The 24609-nt window shown below is 44.8% G+C and overlaps 1 protein-coding gene across 3 annotated transcripts in view; it reads left to right on the forward strand.

Annotated features, from left to right (window-relative positions):
* ZFYVE9 (zinc finger FYVE-type containing 9) overlaps window positions 1-24609 on the forward strand; it is a 170941-nt gene that overhangs the window by 15786 nt on the left and 130546 nt on the right. For all 3 annotated transcript variants that reach the window (XM_030206156.1, XM_030206155.1, XM_030206157.1), the window contains exon 2: window positions 23633-23734. In XM_030206156.1, the coding sequence (XP_030062016.1) occupies window positions 23665-23734 (70 nt within the window). In that variant the 5' untranslated portion in view covers window positions 23633-23664. The remainder of the gene's footprint in view (window positions 1-23632; window positions 23735-24609) is intronic.

Here is a 24609-nt window from a genome sequence, read left to right on the forward strand (position 1 = left end):
CAGCCCAGAATACGGCCGCCAGACTCATATTTGGAAAAACTAAATATGAAAGTGCAAAACCCTTAAGAGAGAAACTTCACTGGCTCCCACTTAAGGAACGTATTGCGTTCAAGATCTGCACGATCGTACACAAAATTATTCACGCAGATGCCCCAATCTACATGCTAAACCTCATAGACCTACCTCCCAGAAACGCCACAAGATCATCCCGCAGATTTCTCAACCTGCACTACCCCAGCTGCAAAGGACTTAAATACAAGCTAATGCATGCCACTACCTTCTCTTACATGAGCACACAGCTTTGGAATGCACTACCTACAGACCTGAAAGCAATCAACGAATCAACTATCTTTCGAAAATCTCTGAAGACATTCTTCTTCAACAAGGCCTACAATGAGAACCTATAGCTTCACTAAGTCACCTTACCAATCCACTCAATTATGAACGCCTGCCTTCTTTAACTACCCTAACCACTCTCTCCCTTCTTTCTTCCCTTCCTAATCGTTACACATTACTAACTGTATCTGATATCCTGCAATGACAATGTTTACAAATCTATGTAAGCCACATTGAGCCTGCAGATAGGTGGGGGAATGTGAGATACAAATGCAATAAATAATAATTAGAATGTGGGCAAAAACAGGTAACCAGTGCTTGGCTTGAAGAAGAGGTGTTACCTAATCAAAGTAGTGTGCACAATGGAGAAGTTTCACAGTTGTTTGTGCAGCGCTGCGTACGCCTTGTAGCGCTATAGAAATGCTAAATAGTAGTAGTAGATTGAATAAGTTGGAGAGATTTTAGAGAGTTAAGGGGAAGTTCTGCATAGAGAGAGTTACAGTAATCAAGATGAGAAATCACAAAGACAAGTAGGAGAGTGCGAATTAGAGGGGAGAAAAAGGGACGAATGGAACGAATGTGATGCATAGCAAAGAAGGCAGAACATACAACAGCATCAATTTGAGGCTTGAATATAAGTTTAGTGTTAAAGATCACACCCAAAATCTTTATAGAATCTTTGAAAGGAAGTAGTTGACCATTGACCGAAGGATAGGGAGATGGAAGAGCCAATGAATTAGTAAAAATAATAGCCTCACATTTAAGATGTCAGAATTAGGGTTGGAATGTATCAGAGGCAATTGGAGTGCCAGAACGAGGCTTGACATGCCAACCAGTACACCATAATGAGGCTTGGAACACTCGTTGGTTGAATAATGAATACTGTGGCTCAGAAGGAAAAAGAGAGAAGCGATTGTGGAAGTAATACTGTTGTTTCCTGCAGGTATGGGTGGGGATGGAATGGATTTTAGTGGGTATGGGTTAGATTTCAGTGGGGACGGATGGGATGGGTGAAATTTCTGTTCCCTCGCAACTCTCTACTCCCGAGTCTTCTTTCCACTATGAAGCAGTGACTTTAATACAGGTGTTCCTATAATAAGACTTAAGAACATAAGAATAGCCGTACTGGGCCAGACGAGTAGTCCATCTAGCCCAGTATCCTGCTTCCAACAGTGGCCAACCCGGGTCACAAGTACCTGGCAGAAACCCAATTAGTAGCAACATTCCATGCTACCAATCCTTGGCAAGCAGTGGGCTTTTCCCCATGTTCATCTCGATAATAGACTATGGGCTTTTTCCTCCAGAAACTTCTCCAAATCTTTTTTAAGCTCAGGTACTCTAACCACTGATACCGCATCCTCCAGCAGCAAGTTCCAGAGCTTAACTATTCTTTGAGTGAAAAAATATTTCCTCTTATTTGTTTTTTAAAAGTATTTCCATGTAATTTCATTGAGTGTCCCCTGGTCTTTCTACTTTTGAAAGAGTGAGAAATCGATTAATTTCTACCCATTCCACACCACTCAGGATTTTATAGACCTCAATCATATCCCCCCTCAGCTGTCTCATGCTGAAGAACCCTAACCTCTTTAGCCTTTCCTCAATTTGGTCACTCTTCTTTGAAACTTTTCTAATTCCGTTATGTCTTTTTTTTCTTTTCTTGAGATATGGCGACCAGAACGCAGAGGCATTACAATATTCTCGGTCTTATTTTGCATCCCTTTCCTAATAATTCCTAGCATCCTGTTTGCTTTTTTTGGCTACTTAAGCACACTTGGCAGAAGATTTCGGCATATTGTCTACAGTGACACCTATATCTTTTTCTTGAGTGCTGACTCCTAAGGTGGATCCTAGCATCAGGTAACCATGATTCGGATTGTTCTTCCCAACGTGCATCACTTTGCATTTGTCCACATTAAGTTTCATCTGCCATTTGGATGCCCAGTCATCCATTTTCCTAAAGTCTTCCTGCAATTTTTCACAACCCACATGTGTTTTGACAACTTTGAATAGTTTTGTGTCATCTGCAAATTTAATCACATCACTTATCGTTCTGTTTTCCAGATCATTTATAAATATGTTAAATAGCACTGGTCCCATTACAGATCCCTGCGGCACTCCATTATTCACCCTCCTCCATTGAGAAAAATGGCCATTTAACCCTACCTTCTGTTTTCTGTCCAATGACCAATTCCTATACCATATGTAATAAGTTTCTTATTGGGCAGACTGGATAGACCATACAGATCTTTATCTTCCGTCATTTATTATGTTACTATGAGGTGTATTTTCAAAGCACTTAGACTTACAAAGTTCTATAGGTTACTGTGGAACTTTGCAAGTCTAAGTGCTTTGAAAATACTCCTCTAGGTAATCCACAGAAGGACATTGACTCCTGTCCCATGCCATTTTAATTTTCTCAGGAGTCTCTCATGAGAAACTTTGTCAAAACCTTTCTGAAAATCTAGGTACTCTACATCAACCGGCTCATCTTTATCCACATGTTTATTTACACCTTCAAAAAATGAAACAAATTGGTGAGGCAAGACATTGACTGAACCCATGCTGACTCGATCATTAAACTTTGTCTATATATTCCATAATATTATTCTTTATAATAGTTTCCACTATTTTGCCTGGCACTGAAGTCAGTCTTACTCGTCTGTAATTTCTCAGATCACCCCTGGAACCCTTTTAAAAAATTGGTGTTACATTGGCCACCCTCCAATCTTCATCATGTAGTACGGACGATTTTAATAACAGGTTACAGATCACTAACAACAGATTAGGAATTTTATGATTGAGTTCTTTCAGTACCCTGAATTATGGACTTTGTACAGTTCTATGTGTCAGTGGAGAAACTGTGCATGTGTATAGGTAAAAGATGGATTAGCAGCAGAGGGATGAATGTATGCAAATGTGCTCCTTAGAATAGTCCTTTTTGGTCCTCTTGGAATTATTGTGGATTAAGTCGTCAGCTGAGTAATTCTGAAGCTGCTTCTGCAGAGTGGCTTTGCATAATTTTAGGAAAACAGACCCTTTCACCTAATGAAACATTTTAATCCTGTTTCGTCCTGCAAGCCTTCAAATGTAAATTTTGCAACCATCACTTTGCAAGCAGGCAATTTGTACTTTTTGTATTATCCTAAGAAGTCTCTTTTTGCTAAGGATATCCATGGGACAGTATGTTCAGTCACTTTATTCTCCTGAGGATAACCTTAACCATAAATAACTTCTTAGGAAAGTACAAAAAAGCCCAAGGTGACTGACTGCTTGTGCAATAGAAACATAGAAACGTGACGGCAGATAAAAGCCAAATGACCCATCCAGTCTGCCCATCCTCTGTAACCACTAACTTTTCCTTTTCCTAAGGGATCCCACGTGACTGTCCCATACTGTCTTAAATTCTGACATAGTCCTCGTCTCAATGACCTTTCTTAGATTCCTCCTAAGCCTATTTCCTCTTAACTTCATCGTATGCCCCCCTCATTCCAGAGTTTTCCTTCGTTTGAAAAAGGCTCACTTCTTGTTCATTAATGCCCTTGAGATATTTAAACACCGCTATCATAGCTTCTCTCTCTCTCCTCTCTTCTAGCATATACATGTTGAGGTTCATAAGCCTGTCCCTATATGTTTTATGTCCAAGACCACTTACCAGTTTCGTAGCCGCCTTCTGGACCGACTCCATCCTATTTATAATCCTTCCATAGGTGCGATCTCCAGAATTGCACACTGTACTCTAAATGGGGCCTCACCAGAGAGTTACACGAGGGCACTATCGCCTCCTGCTGGTCTTCCCTCTCCTTATGCACCCAAGCATTCTTCAGGCTATGACTCTCACTTTTTCTACCTGTTTGGAAACTTTAAGGTCATCAGACACAAGTGCACGACCCTGCATTTTTTGGGATTAAACTTTAGTTGCCAAATATCGGTCCATTCCTCTAGCTTCACTAGGTCCTTCCTCATGTCATTCACACCCTCCAGGGTGTCCACCCTGTTACAGAGTTTGGTATCATCCGCAAAGTGATAAACCTTACTAGACAGCCCTTCCGCAACATCGCTCACGAAGATGTTAAAAAGAGCCGGCCCTAGGACCGATCCTTGCGGTGATCAGCTAAAAGGTGTGACATAAAGAGGGGAATTTTAGAGCAGGGCACCTAAAAGAAATGTGAAAAATGTTTATTTTATAAAGGCAACATGGGCACCTGTGTGCCTTTTATAAAATAAGTATCCAGAACACAAGCAGATTCAGATGCACAAATTTACACCTGCTCTGAGGCAAAGTGTACATGTATGTGTGTGTACGTGTGCGTGCGTGCACGCTGTGCCTCTGCTACGTCTCCAGGAATGCCTGTGCTCGGCACATATTTATGTATGTGCATTATTGTTTATGCGTGTTTCTATGTGTGTTTACAGCCATGCAGTTTTTTAGAAAAGCCCTTCTAAATTCTCCTTCAAAACCTTATAAGCTGATGGTTGTGTTGTAAAGTGTTCTATAAAGTAGGACATCTCCAAACGGTTCTGGGATCCCCATAGCCAGTCAGGTTTTCAGTGATTATGTATAAGATACATTTGGTTGTTTTCTTGATATACTACCTTTCTGTGGTACAGCCAAAGCAGTTCAGGAATTATATACAGATCAGCTCAGATGACTTTTGTGACCTGCTCTCCCTCAGTGGTCCTCATCCTTTTGGGACTTTTGTTTAGGCCTCTAAGGGGGCCTCAGTGAAGGATCTTACCCTGAAGGCGATATTTCCTTCAGCTCATTATAATCCAAAGCGTTCCCAGCTTAAAAATTAATGAAGACCACTGCCCTAGTCTATTTGTAGGGATAGGGAACAGCTGAGGGGGTTGGGTGGGAAGAGAGGCTGGCATGGACAATGGAGCATAGAATTCATATTTTGCCTGCCTGTTTTCTGTTTGGTGAAGGTCTATGTACTACATGTGTTGGGTGAGGTACTATTACTGCTAATCATTTCTGTAGTGCTACTAGACGTACGCAGCGCTGTACACATTATATGCAGGTACTTTCTCTGTCCCTAGAGGGCTCACAATCTAAATTTGGTACCTGGGATAATGGAGGGTTAAGTAACTTGCCCAAGGTCACAAGGAGCTGCAGTGGGAATTGAACCCAGTTCCCCAGGATCAAAGTCCGTTGCACTAACCACTCCAATTGAGGTGAAGTATTCTGCAGTACTAGTATATATTTTCTGTGTAGGGATCTATTCAGGAGGTGTATTCATATGCTAGTGGGTATTTGCAGCATTGCCTTTCATACACAGGTTTGGCTAACCAGCATAAGCAGTCGCCTTATACCCCTCTTTAGGGGTAAATGAAAAAAAAAAAGAAAACAAATAATCAATGCTTCTGAAAACTGAAGCCAGTGTTTGAAAGCTAGAATTTGTTAAGCATCTCTGCCAGTGCCATATCCTTGGAAAGTCTATTGTAATGTAAAATAATGAACTGTATTGGCACAGGGTTCCTGTACTGGTGTTGCAGCCAAGATGATAGAGGAGAATCTTGCTTTGTTGTGAGCTGCTGTGGCTTCACATCAGTCTCTGAGGAAGAATCATTTTAAGAATGTCATCGCTGCACAGCTTTCTTTGCTAGCTGTGTCCTCTGTTTCTCTTTCAGTCACTTGACATTGCTGTTACTAGTAGACAGTGCTTCCTGGCATACACAATTGAGAAGGATTTTAAGTGCTTGTAATCTGGAGCTATGGATATTCCAGATCTATTACTGCAACAAGAATCTTTTCACTTTTTCAAGCATAGCTTATGCAGTTTTCACATCAGATGTTTTTCTTTCATCCTTCTTAGGAATTAGCGCAGCTTTGCGACTCAGCAGAAGGGGCTGGATGTTCAGCAAGCATCCTTTATCAGGGCAAAACCCTGCATCATTTGATTTGTTTTTAGAGCAGGTAAGGGATGGCTATGCTATAGGTACACTGTTAAACTGGCAGATTTCTGTTTTATTTGCTGTAGACTGAGCCTTTTGGAGCTAAACTGATGGTCCATTGATTAAAAACATTGCATTTTTAAGTGGCTGTACATTATAGTGTAATCTATCCCATGATGGTAAATACCTTAAATAGGAACCTGCCATGCTAACTATGATGCACTGTCTTTTGAAGTCTGGCTGGAAGTCTTGATGGAACATTAGTATTCATGGACAGGAACAGAGCAGAGGTCATGGAGTGGGAATTTGATACACAGGTTAAATCTGGCTGTGCAAGTGGATAATTCTTTTGGGCCTACCTTTGACCATTGTTTTCCAAGTTTACCTGGAAATCCAGTGAGCACTGTTAAAGAGCATCCATTAAAAAAAAACAAAACTCTAGAGAAATTTGCAATGCTTTGTTTGAACTTGATAAAGTTTTTATTTATTTGCTGCATTTATATCCCACATTTTCCCACCTATTTGCAGGATCAATGTGGGTTACAATATAATACAACAACAATCACATTGATGGGATAAGAAAATCAGAATATAGATAACACATAAGGTGCGAAAAAATATATCATGGCAACCATATTAACGGAGTGGGAATTTCAGCATTGTTGCAGATAAGGTGCAAGGAAATTTATGTATAATAAGAAGTGAAAAATAGATAAAACATGACATAATGATATCAGGACGAGATATAATAATCAGTAATTAGGTGTAAGTTAAAGTAAACAATTTAGAAAAGGTCCATTATAAATATATCTGGTGAAGTTTATGTGTCATTTTCTTATGGGGGATCTTTTTTTGTATGTCTTTTTGAACAAGTAGGTCGTAATGAGAACCTTGTAAATTAGTTGAAAATAAGTAAAATTTTTTTTTGTTTGTTTTTTGTTACATTTGTACCCCGCGCTTTCCCACTCATGGCAGGCTCAATGCGGCGGGCAATGGAGGGTTAAGTGACTTGCCCACAGTCACAAGGAGCTGCCTGTGCCGGGAATCGAACTCAGTTCCTCAGTTCCCCAGGACCAAAGTCCACCACCCTAACCACTAGTCCACTCCTCCACTCAGGAGCTTAGGCTCTTTGAATCAAGGGAGTATTAGGCATGAACCCTGGCTTCCCTGGTTCCCACTTCACTCCTTTAACCACCAGTTCTGTTTACAGTCACATTTCAAAGGGATGGAAATGTGCTTGTAATTGTTGCCATATTTCTCTGGTTGTATACATCTTTGTGGATGATGTGCTAGTCATGTTTTTGGCATTCCTCTTCCTTCCAGTTCCCCTGCACCTGTGACGTGGGCATAATATGGGGTAAATGGTAGCCACAGTAGTGTTGGTGATTGCTCAGGTGAATCTGGACATGTGTGGAGGGAAAGGTAGCTGTGGTATTGTTGGTGTTTGTATGGTATTGGATGTGCTGGGACCATTGCTAAGAGGAGGAGGGAGCTACTGTACCAGCTAGGACCTGCCTTAACAGGGTTGATCTATGGAGGATGTGAAAGGATGCAGGGCCTCACTTGCATGTCAATAGAGGTTGAAAAGCAGAGCAGATAAATGGGGATGTGTGTAAATAAATAGTCTTGGGCTAGGGGAAAGGGAGGGGGCAGAGAAACTGTGTGATGTGCACTTTCTCAGTTTAAGATGGAATTGGGGTTGGAGGTGTGTGTGTGCTGTGCATATCTTAACTCTTCCCTTTTGGGTAAAAAAATAAATAAATTTCCTTGTCATCAAGCAGATGAAGCCATTACGTATGGGTTGTGTCCATCAAACCAGCAAGGGGAGATAGAGAGCACTCAACTTTTCACAGTGCCTCATGGCCAGCCAGCTCCACTGCCTCTTCAGTATTCTCTATCTCCCCAAGCAGGGTGGCTGCAGCTTCTTCGAGCTCCATCAAAAATCTGCCTGGGGGTGGCTCCTGGCTTGCCAGTTGTTAGCCGGGGTGTTAGAGGCTATAGCAGCTTCACTTTGAAGGCACATAGGTTAGCCCTTTCCCTGCCTTACCCATGCCCCCGTGGATGTGGACATATTAGCTTGCTTTTCCCTGTCCTTTCCCACTCAGTGGATGCAGGCACATTGGTTCGCCTTTCCCTGCCTTTCCCACTCATCTGAGCCTCCGGAGTTCTTATTACCTCTGCTTTCCTCACAGCGTTAAAAAAAAATGGAACAGAGGTTTTCCTTTGATCCTTCTATGGGACCGGAGCTGTGATACTCGGTCCGGTGAGGTAAGAGTGTTTTCTAACTCCTCCGGGGTGGGCCCGCGATCAGGGCGTTTTTGGCGTGAAACCGCCATTTTGAATTTTCCGCCGTTTTCAGTGATGGCTGCAGAGAATGTAAAGCGCTGTTCCCGGTGTGGCAAGCGCAAATCAGCAGCGGGGCTCTGTAAATCATGCTGTACAGGTGTAAGAGCCGGCCCGAGCATGGCGAGTGATGATTCTTCCCGCTCAGAGCTGGCAGCGGACGCCATTTTGAATTCTCCGCATGGCGCGGCCTCCTTAGAGACGGAGAGCCCTGAGCCCGGGGGGGGGGGGGGGACCTCGAATTGAGGCTATTCATGGAGCGGCTAGCCCTGGACGGGATCTGGGTGCCCAGGGCGAGTTTTTCTCCCCTGATTTTGTGTTGTTAATTGCATAAAGCATACATGCTGAAAAGAGCTCTCCCTCAAGGGTTGTCTGAGGCCCCTTCTATTGTACCCCCCCCCCCCCCCGGTGGATTCTGGCCTGGGACTGCCCGCTGAGGCTATTTTCCCTGATAACTGGCATAAAGAAAAGCGTAGAAGGGCTAATTCCCCTTCAGATTGTGGTGTACCTCCCCCCCCCCCCCCCCCCCCCCCCCCCCCGGTCGGGCTGTGAGGATTCGGAGAGTTCTGGCAGGCCTTCGTGGTCTGAGGAGCCAGAGTCAGGTGCAGAATTACCACAGTATCTGGATGATCCCTCCGCGGTGAGGATTTTCCACCGTGATGAGCTGCCAGCGCTTATTTCAGATGCCCTACAGGTCCTTTCTATTGAAGAGCCTGACAGTGGCACGGCCTCCTCTGTGAATCCTAGGATGGCTAGTACCAAAAAGCCTGCTCGAGCTTTTCCTTTGCATGACTCCATCCAAGAGCTTATTTCCGCTCAGTGGACTGACCCCGAGGGACCTTTGAAAGTTTCCAGGGCTATGGGGCAATTATACCCTCTGCGTGAGGAGCATTTGGCTCGCTTTGCAGTGCCTAAAGTAGATGCCCTAGTCACTGCGGTGACAAAGAGAACTACCCTCCCTATGAAAGGAGGAGTTGCCTTGAAGGATATACAAGGCCGTAGGCTGGAAGCAGCACTTAAATGGTCCTTTGAAATTGCAGGTCTTACTGTTCGGGCGTCTGCATGCAGTTGTTATGCTGCTAGAGCCTGCCTGGCGTGGTTGCAACAGGCAGTGGAACAGTCCGGAGATGGAGCGGAGCCCTTCTCGGATGTGGCTCCACGGCTGGAGTCGGCCTTGTCCTTTTTGGCTGATGCCCTTTATAATATTGTCAGAGCTTCGGCTAAACAAATGGCAGTAGCAGTGGCGGCTCGCCGTCTTATTTGGCTACGACATTGGGCAGCGGACATGGCCTCTAAGCAAAGTTTGGTGAAGTTGCTCTTTCAAGGCCTTCTCCTATTTGGTGAGGAGTTGGAAAAAAAAAATTGTTAAAGGCCTGGGAGATCCTAAACCCCAGCGCATGCCCGAAGATAGGCCGAGGCCTTCCTCCAAGGGCCAGGCGGTCCACTCCTCTTATAGACCTCGCTTCCGTGAAGCTAGAAGGTACCGCCCGGGGCGTTCTGCTGGGTTCACTTCTCGTGCTCGTTTTTCAGCAGAGGAACTCGTTTTGCTTGGACAAGCGTTCTGCAGCCACTGGCTCTAGGCCTGGAGTTCAGGGGCAACCCTCTCAATGATGGTGCGCCGGCCCCCTCCTCGCTTCCTGTCATCGGAGGACGTCTTTCCCTCTTTGCCGAGGAGTGGGCCAATATTTCCTCAGATCAGTGGGTTCTGGATCTGATCAGAGATGGCTACAGAATAGAATTCAATGCCCCAGTAAGGACGTGTTTGTGGAGTCCCGATGCGGTTCTGCCGCCAAATGGGCGGCGGTAGAGGAGACTTTGCAAGGTCTGATTCAGTTAGGGGCCGTGTCCCCAGTACCTCCCGCCGAACACGGCTACGGCCGATACTCCATCTACTTTGTGGTGCCGCGAAAAGGTGGGTCTTTTCACCCTATTCTGGACTTAAAAGAATTAAACAATTCCCTGAGAGTGCGGCATTTCCACATGGAAACCCTGCGCTCTGTCATTGCTGCGGTACAGCCAGGAGAGTTTCTCACGTCTCTAGACCTGAAAGAAGCTTACTTGCACATACCAGTTTGGCCCCCGCACCAGACGTTTCTGAGGTTTGCTGTGTTGGGAAAACATTTCCAGTTCCGGGCCTTGCCTTTTGGCCTCGCCACAGCTCCCCGAACCTTTTCGAAGGTAATGGTGGTAGTAGCTGCTTTGCTCAGGTGAGAAGGTATCAGGGTTCGCCCGTACCTAGACGACTGGCTCATCAGAGCAGACTCTGTAACAGAGAGCTATCAAGCTACAGCCAGAGTGGTCTCAGTACTGCAATCTCTAGGCTGGGTCATCAATATGGCCAAAAGTCACCTGACCCCCTCGCAATCTCTAGAATATTTGGGGGCCAGGTTCGACACAGACTCGGGCTATGTATACCTACCCGAGCTAAGGCGGTGCAAGCTTCAGAATCAGGTCCATCTGCTCCTGAGGATGCCCCGCCTTCGAGCTTGGGACATTGTCCAGCTGCTGGGATCGATGACAGCCACATTGGAAGTGGTGCCCTGGGCGAGAGCGCACCTGAGACCTCTACAGTATTCCCTACTTCAAGATGGTCTCCAGTTTTTCAGGATTATCAATGCAGACTTTCTTGGCTCCCTGCGGCCCGACTCAGCATGGAGTGGTGGCTCTCAGACAGCATGCTGCGGCGATGAATGCCGCTGGCGTTCCCCGATTGGTGTCTAGTAGTGACAGATGCCAGCCTGAAGGGCTGGGGCGCACATTGCAAGGGGAAGCATGCCCAGGGTCTATGGACACCCGACGAGTCGGAGTGGTCCATCAACCGCCTGGAGTTGAAAGCGGTATTTCAGGCGCTTCTGGCCTTTCAAGTGACCCTGGAAGGATTGGCTGTCAGAGTGATGTCGGAGAACACGACAGTAGTGGCCTACATAAATCGACAAGGCAGCACTCAGTGCAGAGCACTGGCCGCGCAGGCTGAACAGATTTGCCACTGGGCCGAGCTGCATCTTCAGTTTCTGTCAGCAGCTCACGGTGCAGGTCAGAGCAACGTGCAAGTCGATTATCTAAGCAGGCATCAGATCGATCCAGCAGAATGGGAACTAGCAGACGAAGTATTCCTGCAGATATGTGCCAAATGGGGCAAGCCCGTGATGGATTTTATGGCGACAAGTTCAAATGCCAAAGTCCCGTGCTTCTTCAGCAGATGGAGAGATCCTCGCTCGGCAGGGTTGAATGCCTTGACTCAGCCCTGGCCTCCGGACCTACTATATGTGTTCCCTCCGTGGCCCTTGATAGGGCGTGTGCTCCTGCGGATTCAGCTTCACCCAGGAGAAGTGGTCCTCATTGCCCCGGATTGGCCCAGGAGGCCTTGGTATGCGGACCTCCGACAGATTCTAGTGGAGGCTCCCCTTCCTTTACCTCTGGTACCGAACCTGTTGTCACAGGGCCCGGTAGCCATGGAGGACGCCTGCCGCTTTGGTCTTATGGCATGGCGATTGAGAGGGCGAAATTGAGGGACAAAGGCTATTCAAACACAGTCATTTCCACTCTCCTGCAGGCCCGCAAGCGTTCCATTTCCGTGGCTTCTGCCAGGATTTGGCGCCAGTTTGAGTCTTGGTGTGCTTCAAAAGCGATCACACCCATGCGGGCTCCTGTCTCGCCGATTCTGGACTTTTTCAGGATGGTGTACAAATAGGCTTGGCCTATAATTCCCTGCGGGTGCAAGTGGCAGCGTTGGCCTCCCTTCGAGGACTCTGCTGCAGTATCTGCGAGTTACTATCTCTTTCAGGATCTATGATCTGTTTGTTTTGCTATCAGGTCCTCGCAGAGGGTCTCCAGCGTCTAAAGCCACTATTGCCCGCTGGCTCAAAGAAACTATCTTTTCAGCTTATCTGCTTGCCGGCCGGTCTCCGCCTGTAGCCTTTAAGGCGCATTCTACCAGAGCGATTTCTTCCTCTTGGTCTGAAACTGGAGCACTCTCGTCAAGAGATATGCAGTGCAGTAACATGGGCTTCTAAGCTCTCTTTTGCCCGACATTACAGGCTGGATGTGGCTGCTAGGAGGGATGCGCGTTTTGGAGCACAAGTGCTAGCGCGTGGTGTGACCTGCTCCCACCCTATCTAGGGATTGCTTTGTTACATCCCATACGTAATGGCTTCATCTGCTTGATGACAAGGAAGGGAAAATTAGGTTCTTACCTTGGTAATTTTCTTTCCTTTAGTCATAGCAGATGAAGCCATGAGCCCTCCCTGTATGATTGTCTGTATGCTGTGAATCTGTTTCAGGTTCTGTTCTTGTTTCCTGAAGTTCCTTCCTTGGGAGAAAGTTGGAAAACAGTCTTCAGGATTCATGTTCACTTATAGGAGGATGAGTCCTTTCCCTCCAGTTTGTTTTGGAGGATGAGTCTATTCCCTCCAGTTTATGTTTTGGAGGATGAGTTTATTCCCTCCAGGAGGTTGCGTGTATCCCCTCCACTTATACAATAAGGAGGACGAGTTTATTCCCTCCTTTTGAGTTCATGCCCTTGTTAAGGGGCTATCGTTCGCTGTGAGGAAAGTTCATGTTATTCCCATTTCGGTTTGCCATACTGCTTTGGAAGCTTCAAATACTGAAGAGGCAGTGGAGCTGGCTGGCCATGAGGCACTGTGAAAAGTTGAGTGCTCTGTATCTCCCCCTGCTGGTTGATGGACACAACCCATACGTAATGGCTTCATCTGCTATGACTAAAGGAAAGAAAATTACCAAGGTAAGAACCTAATTTTCCCTTTTGTAGTGAGTCGAGGGCAGTTTTGATTTGTTTCAACACTTTATTGGAAGTCATCATATGACAAAATTCAATTAACTCAATACACAGCAAAGTATCATATAACAGTTATATAACCAAACGAGTTATTTACGGTCTATATTTTAAGTTCCCCCCCTCCTTCTTCCCCCCCACTCTTAATCTTCTTCTCAGTTAACTGTATAGAAATCCCCTACCATCCCCCTTCCCTTTTGTATCTCCCCCTCCCATTCTCTCATATCCCCCCTCCTTTCCCGTGTAAACCTTGCAACCATACAGTCTCCCTAGTCAGATGTACGTACTCCCCCCCCCCCCCCCCGCTATATGTATCAACCATTAGTGGGGACAGTGATGTTGATATTGTGTACATTTCCAGTTCAGATTCACAGCATATTGAGGAGTAGACTTCTCCCCCTTGGACTAAGCCCTTGCATGTAATGACCCCATACTGACATGAATTGTTTTTTTTGTTTTGGGGCTCCTTTTGCCTCTCTCGCTTCCCACGTGGCCAACTCATGTTTTTGGTTCCTCCAGTGCCGGTACGCCGGTGGGTCGGGATCTATCCATCTCTGCAAGATGGTCTTACGTGCTACCAAGCATACTTTACGGCACCAGGTTCTATTTCCTTTCGCCTGAGTTGCAAATGCCTTCTGTGTATCCAGGACATAGTGGGAGTTTTGATTTAATACTAAGTATTTATGAATGAGTTTTATGTTTTGCAATACTAGTAAAGTCCATCAACAGTGATGGATGATAAAGACCTAATAAGCCTCTATACCCCAGATAGCACTGTGATCCCACAGCAGCCTCCAGCTGACTTGCAAATTCCTCTGGTTTGTCCTTCCATTGCACTCCACATTTTCCTTGACAGAACCATTACAGTGTGACTGGACAGCTTTGGTGAAACACACAAAACACCAAAGCCAGATCCTAAGCTTCCTTTTCTGTTACAGGGATAAATAATTAGTGCTAGCAGGAAATGCATTTCTTCTTGGTTTAAGTAATGCTGATTGTGAGACTTGTCTTATGATGTCATGTCACAGGAGACTAATGCACTATTATCGCTACTGAAATATGTCCTAATGCTACTACTGTATGACATCTCATGGCTAAGCAGCAGTTCTGTCTTGTTTATTTTTCTGTATTATTGGAATACTAGTAAAAAAGACCCGTTTCAGTATGAAATGAAACGGGCGCTAGCAAGGTTATCCCTCTCTCCCTCCCTCGCTCTCTCCCTCTGTCCCCTCCAAGTCCCACGGCCCCCTTTCTTCCTTTCAGATTTCCAGGCCCTCCCTCTCTCTCCTTCCCTCTGTCCCTCCCCCGAGTTCCAGTCCGCCCTCCTCTCTGTCTCACAGACACTTCCTTGCGATCCCTCCCCTCCCTGACACTGGCCCCGCCCATCCCCCTACGTGCATGTTGCCCCCCTTCTTACCGGGGTCCTGGCGGCAACAGTGAAGAGCCTCGCGAGTCTGCTGCCTTCCCTTCTCTTCGCTCTCAGCTCTGACTCTGGTCCTGCGAGGCTCTTCACTGCTGCCGCTGGGACCCCGGTGGGAGGGAGGGGAGGGTAACAGAGGGGGGTTGGCGATTTTGGAGGGGGGGGCGTGTTCTTCAATGCGTGTCTCTCACTGGGATCGTAACTCCCTGCTGACGTCAGGCAAGCAGGGTTCTACTGCTGGCCAGTGACGTCAGCAGGTGGTTACGATCCCAGTGAGACACTTTAGAACGTTCACATAGCAAAATATTATATTAGAAAAGACTAGTTTGGCACCTTGTGAATTATTGCTTGTAGTGTAAATGTGCATGAAGTATCTTACCTGTCAGTGCACTTGGGGTCAGTCACTTTATAAAGGACGCTAGTAAATTTGGACTCTTAGACTAAAGTTCTGAAAGACATTCATGGTCGGCAAATATTCCGTATTAAAGTATTTAAAAATGTGAATACATATTGATTTTTAAATCTTAGTAGTCCCTATTGCTGCGTTTTTAGTCTTGCTTCCTGTTTGAGGACTTTTTGAGCCTTGCCTTTGAAATGTCAGCTTAACCTTATTTGTTCTGTAAATCACATGCTGTTCCTTTTACCTTCTTGGCAATGGTCATTTAATTCATTCTGTTGTTTGGGCCTGATTTATTGACCTGTTTTCATCAGCAGAACTGTATTCAACTTGAATTATGAGATTTGTTTCAGTAAAAAAAAAATTAGATGTTACCTTCATTTGAAATGACACCACATACTGTCCCTGGGCCTTGTGGCATCTGATAATGTAAACCTTCCCCAGTTCTTCTCTATATTAAACCTTTTTAACTTAATGTGTATTCAAAAATAAAAAAAAAAACCCTTTCCCTTATATCTTACCATTGAAGATTTATGTTGTCTGTTCTTTTTATCCTTTATTTATTTTTGTTACATTTGTACCCCGCGCTTTCCCACTCATGGCACGCTCAATGCGGTGGGCAATGGAGGGTTAAGTGACTTGCCCAGAGTCACAAGGAGCTGCCTGTGCCGGGAATCGAACTCAGTTCCCCAGGACCAAAGTCCACCACCCTAACCACTTGGCCACTTAAAGTTCAAAAAGGACGCATCTGATTATTTAAGAAGTTGTTTCCATAGCTGCTCTGTTTGGACTTTGAATTTGTAATGCCAGCCCATCCTAGAAATCTTTATTCTAAAGATCATACCATTTTTTCAGTGTCGCATTTTGAGAATTTTGTTACTAAACCATTATATATAGACTTCTTGTTTGAAATTTATCATAATTAGGTGGACTGCTGCACAGTTGAAGTTGTTTCTTAAAAATCACTTTATTAAAAAAAGGCTGAGCCTTGGTGTGTTGTGATGCAGGACAGAGGATCGATCTTTAAGACTAAAGTGTATCACAGAGGTGATACTTTGTGCCTTAGAGTTTCCTAAGTCGGTCCTGGAGTACTCCCTTGCCAGTCAAATTTTCAGGATATCCACAATGAATATGCATGAATTTGACTTGCATATGCTCTGTCTGTTATATGCAAATCTTTCATGCATATTCGTTGTGGATATCCTGAAAACCTGACTGGCAAGGGGGTACTCCAGGACAGATTTGAGGAAACACAGCCCCCTAGAGGAAAGGAGAATGACTGTCCCTTCAGTTGACCCTCTAAAAGTTGTCGAGGCTTATTCTTGTAGGACAGTTCCTTGGCTGGCAGATGTCCTGATTCACTTGGTCATTTGTCTTGGATTTGATAGAAGGGGTTGGATGAGAATCAAACCCATGACTTGTGAAGCTGAAGCTATAAACTTGCAGCAAAATTGAGGTTGCTGATCAATGAAGTGGTTTGGCAGTAGCTATCTGGTGAACCTTAGGGAAATAGACACCTCTGGACGCTCCTCATTGGACAAGCAAAGGTTGTATGCTAAACTGAGACCAGGAGATAAGGAAATTCTGGAAGGTGTATTTGCTGATGCAGCAGTCTCCTTGGAGTTAGTACCTTGGAAACTGTTGATCTGGCCCCTGTCTTAATCAAAAACCTGGTTTTACACTGCTATCTTCTTGGTTCCTGATCAACTCCTGGTCCCATACCATTATCTCCTGGGTCTTTGCCCTTCCAGGTGTGCCACCCCTGTAGTACAAGAGTATCCCTTTCCTGGACCTATTCCTCCTGATAGGCCAAAATGGAGTATATGGCTGGAATTTCCAGTATTTTGAAAAACTTAATGGATACTGTTGAAGAGACGCAGGCCCAGCTTCATGCCCTCTTTAAAAAAAAACCCCACAGATTTTCTTCAGGTATCTAGCCCTGATCCAGGCAAGCACCTTAAATCCCTGTGCTCTGATACAGCTTTGGAATCATAACCTGGCCTCAGAGAAACCTTGAATAATGGTTCAAGAACAAGAAAACTCCTCTATGTCCATGACATAGACTAAGAATCGGTATACATACAGAGTCATAAGTCAATTCAGAATTCTCACACTCGCCCATAAATTGTTCCACAGAGGTACCCCTTCCTACTTATATTCCGTGATAGTTATGCATACATCCTCACTGAGTGATGGATGTTGGCTTTGGATTCTCAAACTCATAGCTGCTCCTTGTGATCTTGGGCAAGTCACTTAACCCTCCATTGCCTCAGGTACAAACTTAGATTGTGAGCCCTCCTGGGACAGAGAAATATCCAGAGTACTTGAATGTAACTCACCTTGAATGTAACTACTGAAAAAGGTATGAGTAAAATCTAAATAAAATAACAATTTAGGGGTGTAGGTAAAAACACATTCTCCGAGGACAAGCAGGCTGCTTGTTCTCACATGTGGGTCTGTGTCTGAGTCGGCCCGGGAATCGGACAGCATTTTGCAAGCAAAATATAAAAATAGTTTTGCCAGAGTCTTCTGGCGCACGTGTGTGGACTGATTTCCTGCCCTTCGCGCAAGCGTGCCTCTCAGTATTCTTTTCTCCGCGTTGAGGTGTGGTAGAGTTTTTTTTTTTTTTTTTTTTATGTGCTCCTCTCAGGCCCGGGAAGAGTCTTTGTCTGTTTGTGGCTTTTTTTGCCTTATTTTTCTTATTTTCTTTTAACAATTTACCGTTTATAAAAACAAAAGGTATCCATAGTTTCCTTTATTTTTTTGTCCCCTTTTAAAGTTTCCTTTGTTTTTTGACGCGGCCGGCTTATTCCCTTCTTTTGTGCCCTTTTTTCTTTTAACAGGCACAATCGCGTCTTTTGATTTCGCCGAAGCTGTTTTTCCTTCCATGTCATTGAAGACACCCAGCGACTTCAAACGTTGTACTCGGTGCAACCGGACCATCTCAGGTACCGATACCCACGCCAGGTGTATCCAGTGCCTTGGGCCCGACCGTAGCCCAGCCACTTGTAGTCTTTGTCTTCGTATGAAGAAACGGACCCAAGCGTCTCGAGAAGCTCAGCGAGAAAAGCTTTTTGGGGCTCAGTCCGGTCCTTCGACATCGGTACCAAGGTCGTCGTCGTCGTCGACATCACCTTCGAGGAAAGCATCGAGTGGGTCTCCACCTGCCTCGAGGCCTCCTGTTATGCAGGCTCCCAGGGACCGACCTTCGTCGGTTCCGATCCTGAGGACGCATGAGGATTCCACGTCCTCTTTATCGGTACCGAGGAGTCTCGATGACTGGCGTCGAGCGAAAGTGAAGGAGCACCGTCATCGTTCTCCTTCGACACATGGTGCCGGGAGCTCTGGGGCGTCGAGAGAATCGGCACCCGAGAAGTGTCGGCGCTGAGAGGATCGCTCCCCCTCTATTCAGGAGGTGCTGATGCGTCGGTTTTCTGGCAGCCTGGTACCTGTTCCCGAGCCTTGACAGATTCTGCCACCGACTCCTGTACCGACCCCACAGCCTTGTCTGATGGTGGCTCTCGACGAGTGCATCAGGGCCCTGCTTCCAGAGCTTCTGGAAGGATTGCTGCGTCAGTGTTCGGTGTCGGGGGTGCTTGCGCCTTCCGTACTGTCTGCTGCAGTGGTATCTGGCCCTTCGCCTGTGGTGAGGTCCTCGACCTCTGTGCCACCTGAGGCATTGGTGTCGGCTGCCACCCAGGTTGACTCCTCTTCGCCATCGGTGGAGGAAGCTTCACTGGAGCCCAGGCGGGCGTCAACTTCTCAGCACCGCCATTGAGGACGTTGTTCCTCGGCGTCGAGGCAGGCTCAGTTTCGGACTGCTCTGAGGGATGTCTTGTCCAATACTGAAGATGAGCGTTCGTGGGAGGAAGAGGAGGATCCCAGGTACTTTTCTTCTGACGAGTCCTATGGGATTCCTTCTGAACCTTCCCCTCCACAAAGGAGACTTTCTCCACCGGAGAGTCTATCCTTCACCTCCTTTGTCCAGGAAATGGCTATGGCTATTCCCTTCCCTATGGAGGTTGAGGATGAGCCCAGGGCTGAGATGCTCGAGGTCCTGGATTATCCTTCTCTACCTAGAGAGGCTGCAATGGCTCCTTTGCATAATGTACTCAAGGAATTCATTATGCAAAACTGGTCGTTCCCTCTGTCTAATCCCGTGATCCTGAAAAAGACTGAATCCCAATATCGGATCCACGGGGAGCCTGGATTGATGAGGTCTCAGCTACCTCACAATTCCATGGTGGTGGACTCCGCTCTCAAAAGAGCCAAGCGTACTAGGGACTATGCCTCGGCGCCCCCAGGCAGAGAATCTAGAACCTTGGACTCCTTTGGAAGGAAGATGTATCAGGCCGCTATGCTCTCTGCCAAAATCCAGACATACCAGCTCTTCATGAGCATCCACTTGTGGAACTCGGTGAGGCAACTGTCTAGCTTGATTGATACACTCCCTCCGGAGCAGGCCAAGGCTTTTCGCCAGGTGATCAGGCAGCAGAAGGTGTGTCGAAAATTCCTGGCCAGGGGTACTTCTGATGTAGCATCCAGGATTGCTGCCCAGGGTATAGTGATGCGCAGACTCTCATAGCTGCGTGTCTCTGACCTGGATCATTCGGTCCAGCAGCGGATGGCTGATGTTCCTTGCCGGGGAGAAGGAAGCAACATTTGTAAAACAGAAAAATCTCATTAAAGAATTAGATTAGCAAACAAGATAGAACATGTGGCAAAGGCACAAATTCAGAGCGAATTACAGAAGATCACTTCATGAGCATTACTGTTGAAAACCAGATGTATGAATGGTTAAGAAAGATTAACTGAAAGCTAAAGAAGAGAGGTTGGTAATTTACAATAGATTACGAATGAGATGGTTCACAGGAAAGTAGAAGAAACTGGTTAAAATAAGACACACACAGATTGTACATAAGAACATAACAATAGCCATACTGGGTCAGGACCAGTGGTACATCTAGCCCAGTATCCTTCCAGTAGTGGTCAATCCAGGTCACAGGTACCTGGCAGAAACCCAAATTAGTAGCACCTTTCCATGCTACTAGTCCCAGGACAAGTAGTGGCTTCCCTCATGTCCATCTGAATAGCAGACTATGGGTTTTTCCTCCAGGAACTTGTCCAAACCTTTTAAAACCCAGATACGCTAACTGCCATTACCACATCCTCCGGCAACGAGTTCTAGAGCTTGACTATTCTTGAGTGAAAAAAATATCTCCTCCTGTTTGTTTTAAAAGTACTGCAGTGCAATTTCATTGTGTCCCCTGGTCTTTGTACTTTTGAATAAGTGAAAATCGATTCACCTCCACCTGCTCCACACTACTCGGGATTTTGTAGACCTCAATCATATACCTCCTCTGCCGTCTCATCTTGATGTTGGCAGCAAACTTCTGATGAAGAAAATCTGTATATAGTAAGGCACAATATGATGGCATATCTCATCTGCTGGATATTGTGTAAAAACTATACAATTGCTAGACCTGAAAAACACAGAGATTATGATTTTGAGAGAGAAGTTGGGAATGAACCTTAGGATCATCTGAGACATCTCCATTCCAACAGAAATGTTCAGTGCAAGAAATCCTGATGTAGGGTTAAAGAAGAAAAATGTAAGAGTATCATTGCCAATATGAGAAGTACCAGTGCCAATTGATTATTACGTACATCGTGTGGAGAGAGAAGATCCTCAAGTACCAAGAAAATAGATATGGAAATATTTCCCATAATTCTGGTAGCAGCAGATCTGATTAAAACAGTTTCCAAATACATGCATATGCATAACTTTCTATGAACTCTAAAAAGAATCTTTTTTTGGTGTGATATGAGTTTTGGTGTTAGTATTAGTAGTACATTTGAGAGTTTGAGGTCATGCTCAACATAAACTGTCTTAAGAATGAGGTTCAGAACTTGGCTTATGGAAGTGGTTTTGCATTTTATAATGAATATAAAACTAATACTTTCAGTCTTTCTGAGGCAGATATAATTTGTAAATGAACTTTGATTGCAATCTTTTTACACATAACCTGTTGAGCACATTTCAGAAGCTTGGTTTACTCCACTACAGATGCAGAAATTACTCTGCGATCAAATCATAAATGTTGCTTGCAGGTAATCATAAGAAATAATAATATAGACGCTGACACATTACAATACACAAATACACCCACATCAGCAGTAAAACATCTTTACCTCACCCTTTCATCAAAAGGTGATGAAAATAAGGCATTCAGCTTCTTGTATAAACCACACTGTTTCCTTTCCTTTCAGCCCATACCACTTCAGGTGATTTATTCTAGTACTCTACTGCTATTGAATATATCTTCCCACATGTTCTCACCTGTCATGCAATCTGCAAAGTTAATACCTCTGCTAGGTTGCCATCTTAACACAATGATCTTTTAGACTGATAAAGCTTTACTTCTACTACCAGAGGAAACAATAGTCCATAAATAATGTTGCCTTGATTCTGACATACAACTCAGTTGGTAGCCAGTGTAAATGAAATGTGGGAGAAATATGATCATGGATTCCAGTTCCAGCCATCAACCAGGCAGCGGAATGAATTTTATATCATCTGTAGAGCTTGTATCTGCATACTGGTTGTCCTGAATACACAATGTTGCAGTAATTCATAGGTACTAAACTAAATGGTGCAATATAATCCTAAAATCTACATATTGCTATATGGATGAGTCCTCCACAACAAACTCAAATTATACGACCTCTGTATAGGCTTATTAGTCATCATTCATTACTCCCAAAGAATTAACTCAGATTTCACTGTAATAGAATGGGTGTCCAATTTCATACTCACTTGGTCATTCTGTTGCTGATCATGGATTAATTGCCATTACTTCTATTTTTGCTAACTTTAACCTTTATACCCATTGGCATCTAACCACTGCACCACAGACAAAATGGCTGAATACATACATGTTCAACTGGAAGAAATAACATCACACCAGCATAATATAGATATGATACATTCAGTCTTCAAAACATATAACATAAAAGGTGCATGGCTGATAGTGCCAGTCCCTGAGGTACTCCTCAAACTAAGGGATACCATGATATCTTCCTGGCCGACTGTACATGTTGTGTTCAGCCTTGTAATACGATGTAAATATTCCAACAAAATAAGAATGCAAAATAGAATCAAAGTTTGTTGAGATATCAAAGTAAACTACTACTATACCTGTTTTTCTGTAGCTGATAATGCTAACAATACCTCAGTGCTGAAGTTTAGAGTCTTCTGGAATAACTTTTATACCTGCATGTAACCCTTTATCCTACTGCAATTGCTATTGTAGTGGTTTTTCCTCTTCCACATCACTGCTGCAATGGCTAGCAAAGCTTCCTTTTTTCTGCCATACCTCCTCCTCACCTTGAAGCAGGGGCTATAAGTATTATTAAGGAGAGCCTGCAGAAAAGTTACTGTGCCTAGAACCGTACCTGTGGTGATTCCATCCCTTCCTCTTGTGGACGGGGCTATCCTGAGGATTGTGTGGGCAGTGCAGCCTCACAGGGTGCAAGGGAAACGGAGCGGGACGACGACAGAATTGTTCCCCTGCAGTGGCTGTGGAACAGTGGGCGGGTCAAGGGTGCTAACGGATGTATTGCACAGGGCACGATTGCCACTTGGGACGCTCCTGTCAGTACAAGATGATGGAGCTGCTGCAGGGTCACAGTGTATGTCGGCTCAAGTCGTTGACATGGAGTAGTGTTCCTCCCAGCTCTCCGTTTATATAAGAAAATAAGCATCGCCATACTGGGACAGACTTAAGTTCCATCAAGCCCTGCTTCCTTCCCCCTGCTTGGCTGGTCACCTCCCTACCAGCCAGACTCTAAGCCTAACAGTTGAACCCTCCCCCCCCACCCCCCCAACTCATCCACCTTTCTTTCTCTCCTTCTCCTTCCAGGCAGACCTCAGTCACCTTCTGTTTCTCTTCTTTCTTATCCCTTATTTTTATTCATTTCCTGCCTGATGCAGTGTTGCTGATCTGTGCCTGCGCAGGCTGGTGCTGCTGACCCATCATGCATGTTTTGATGTGGATGCTGTTGCTGATTCATCACTTCTTTCTCAGCTGTTTCTGGCCTGCCACTGTGTCTGCTGCTCCTGGTTGCTGATCTGCCATACCTATAGTAAGGAAAGGAAGTGACTTGATGGGAGTGTTAGGGGGGGGGCAAGGAGAGATGACCTCGCTTCTCTCATTGGTCTTTTGCTGTGTGAGGGTAGAAAATGACAGCATTTTGCTATGATCCTGCCTCATAAACTGTTGAAATTGCTACTGTGGACTTTTGAAAAGCATGGGTATAGATATGGTTTTTCTATTAATGTTGCTTTAAAGCTTGTAAATTAATAAGAGTTTACCTTGGTGAAGATTCACAGACTACTACTGACAAGAATTTGAATGATGCCTCAATAATGCTGATTTCTGCTTGGCAGGTTGAGACACGAAACTGAGCGTTTCCTAACCAATGGAGAACTATTTCCAAGAGGAAGCCTACAACCTGGACAAGGTCTTAGATGAGTTTGAACAAAACGAAGGTGAGAATTTTGTGGTGTACACCTTTGAATTCCTCTGTGGTAAGGTAGAGGACAGAATACACGTATTGGACAAGAAGTAAGTCCTAAACACTGTTCAAAACTTGTATAATCTCAGACTTGCTAAAGGAGGGAGACCATTTAAAAGTGTTGATACTTTGGAAGAGTTCTATCACAATCTCGTGTTTCATTGAGCACCAAAATATAATTGAATTCAAGTTCATCGAGAAGATAAGTCAGTTGTCCAACAATATCATAGACCAGAGAATAAATGGATGTGCTGAAAGTGAGAAAAGAACCTCATAAGAAAAAAAGAAACTTACAGCACAGAGAAAAGTTCACATGCAAGAGAAACCATTAAAATGTGATCATGTGAGATAAACTAAGATGTCCAACCTGACAACATACAGATTAAGAAAGCCTACTTAATATGAAAACAATGTTTTATAAACAAGCCACTGCCTAAAATTAGAAATGTCACAAAGACAACTTAATACGTTTGTTTAAATCATATTTGACATCAAAATAAGATACAAAGTGCACAAGAACATCATTAAAAACAGAAGCCATCTTTCCACAATGTAGTAACCAAAATTCCCAACTCCCTCCCCTCCCTTCCTAAGTGCCTATACACACACGATGCAGCCACCCAAAGACCTTTCTTACAGAAATTTATCAAAACGCTACGAGCGCTGGCTGTCAAAGTCCCCCAAAACAGTTCTCAGACATTTTGAAATTGTTGGCCAGTGGCATGAGCAAATCTCGTATTTGTAAGCGGTCCGTTATACAATGCCCGTGCCTCAAGCTATACATTGGAAAGACCGTTAGAGCAATAAAAACAAGACTGATAGAACATCGTAGTTGTATCAATAGAAAAA

Source organism: Microcaecilia unicolor, chromosome 6 (assembly GCF_901765095.1).
Source record: "Microcaecilia unicolor chromosome 6, aMicUni1.1, whole genome shotgun sequence".
Classification (NCBI taxonomy): Eukaryota; Metazoa; Chordata; class Amphibia; order Gymnophiona; family Siphonopidae; genus Microcaecilia; species Microcaecilia unicolor.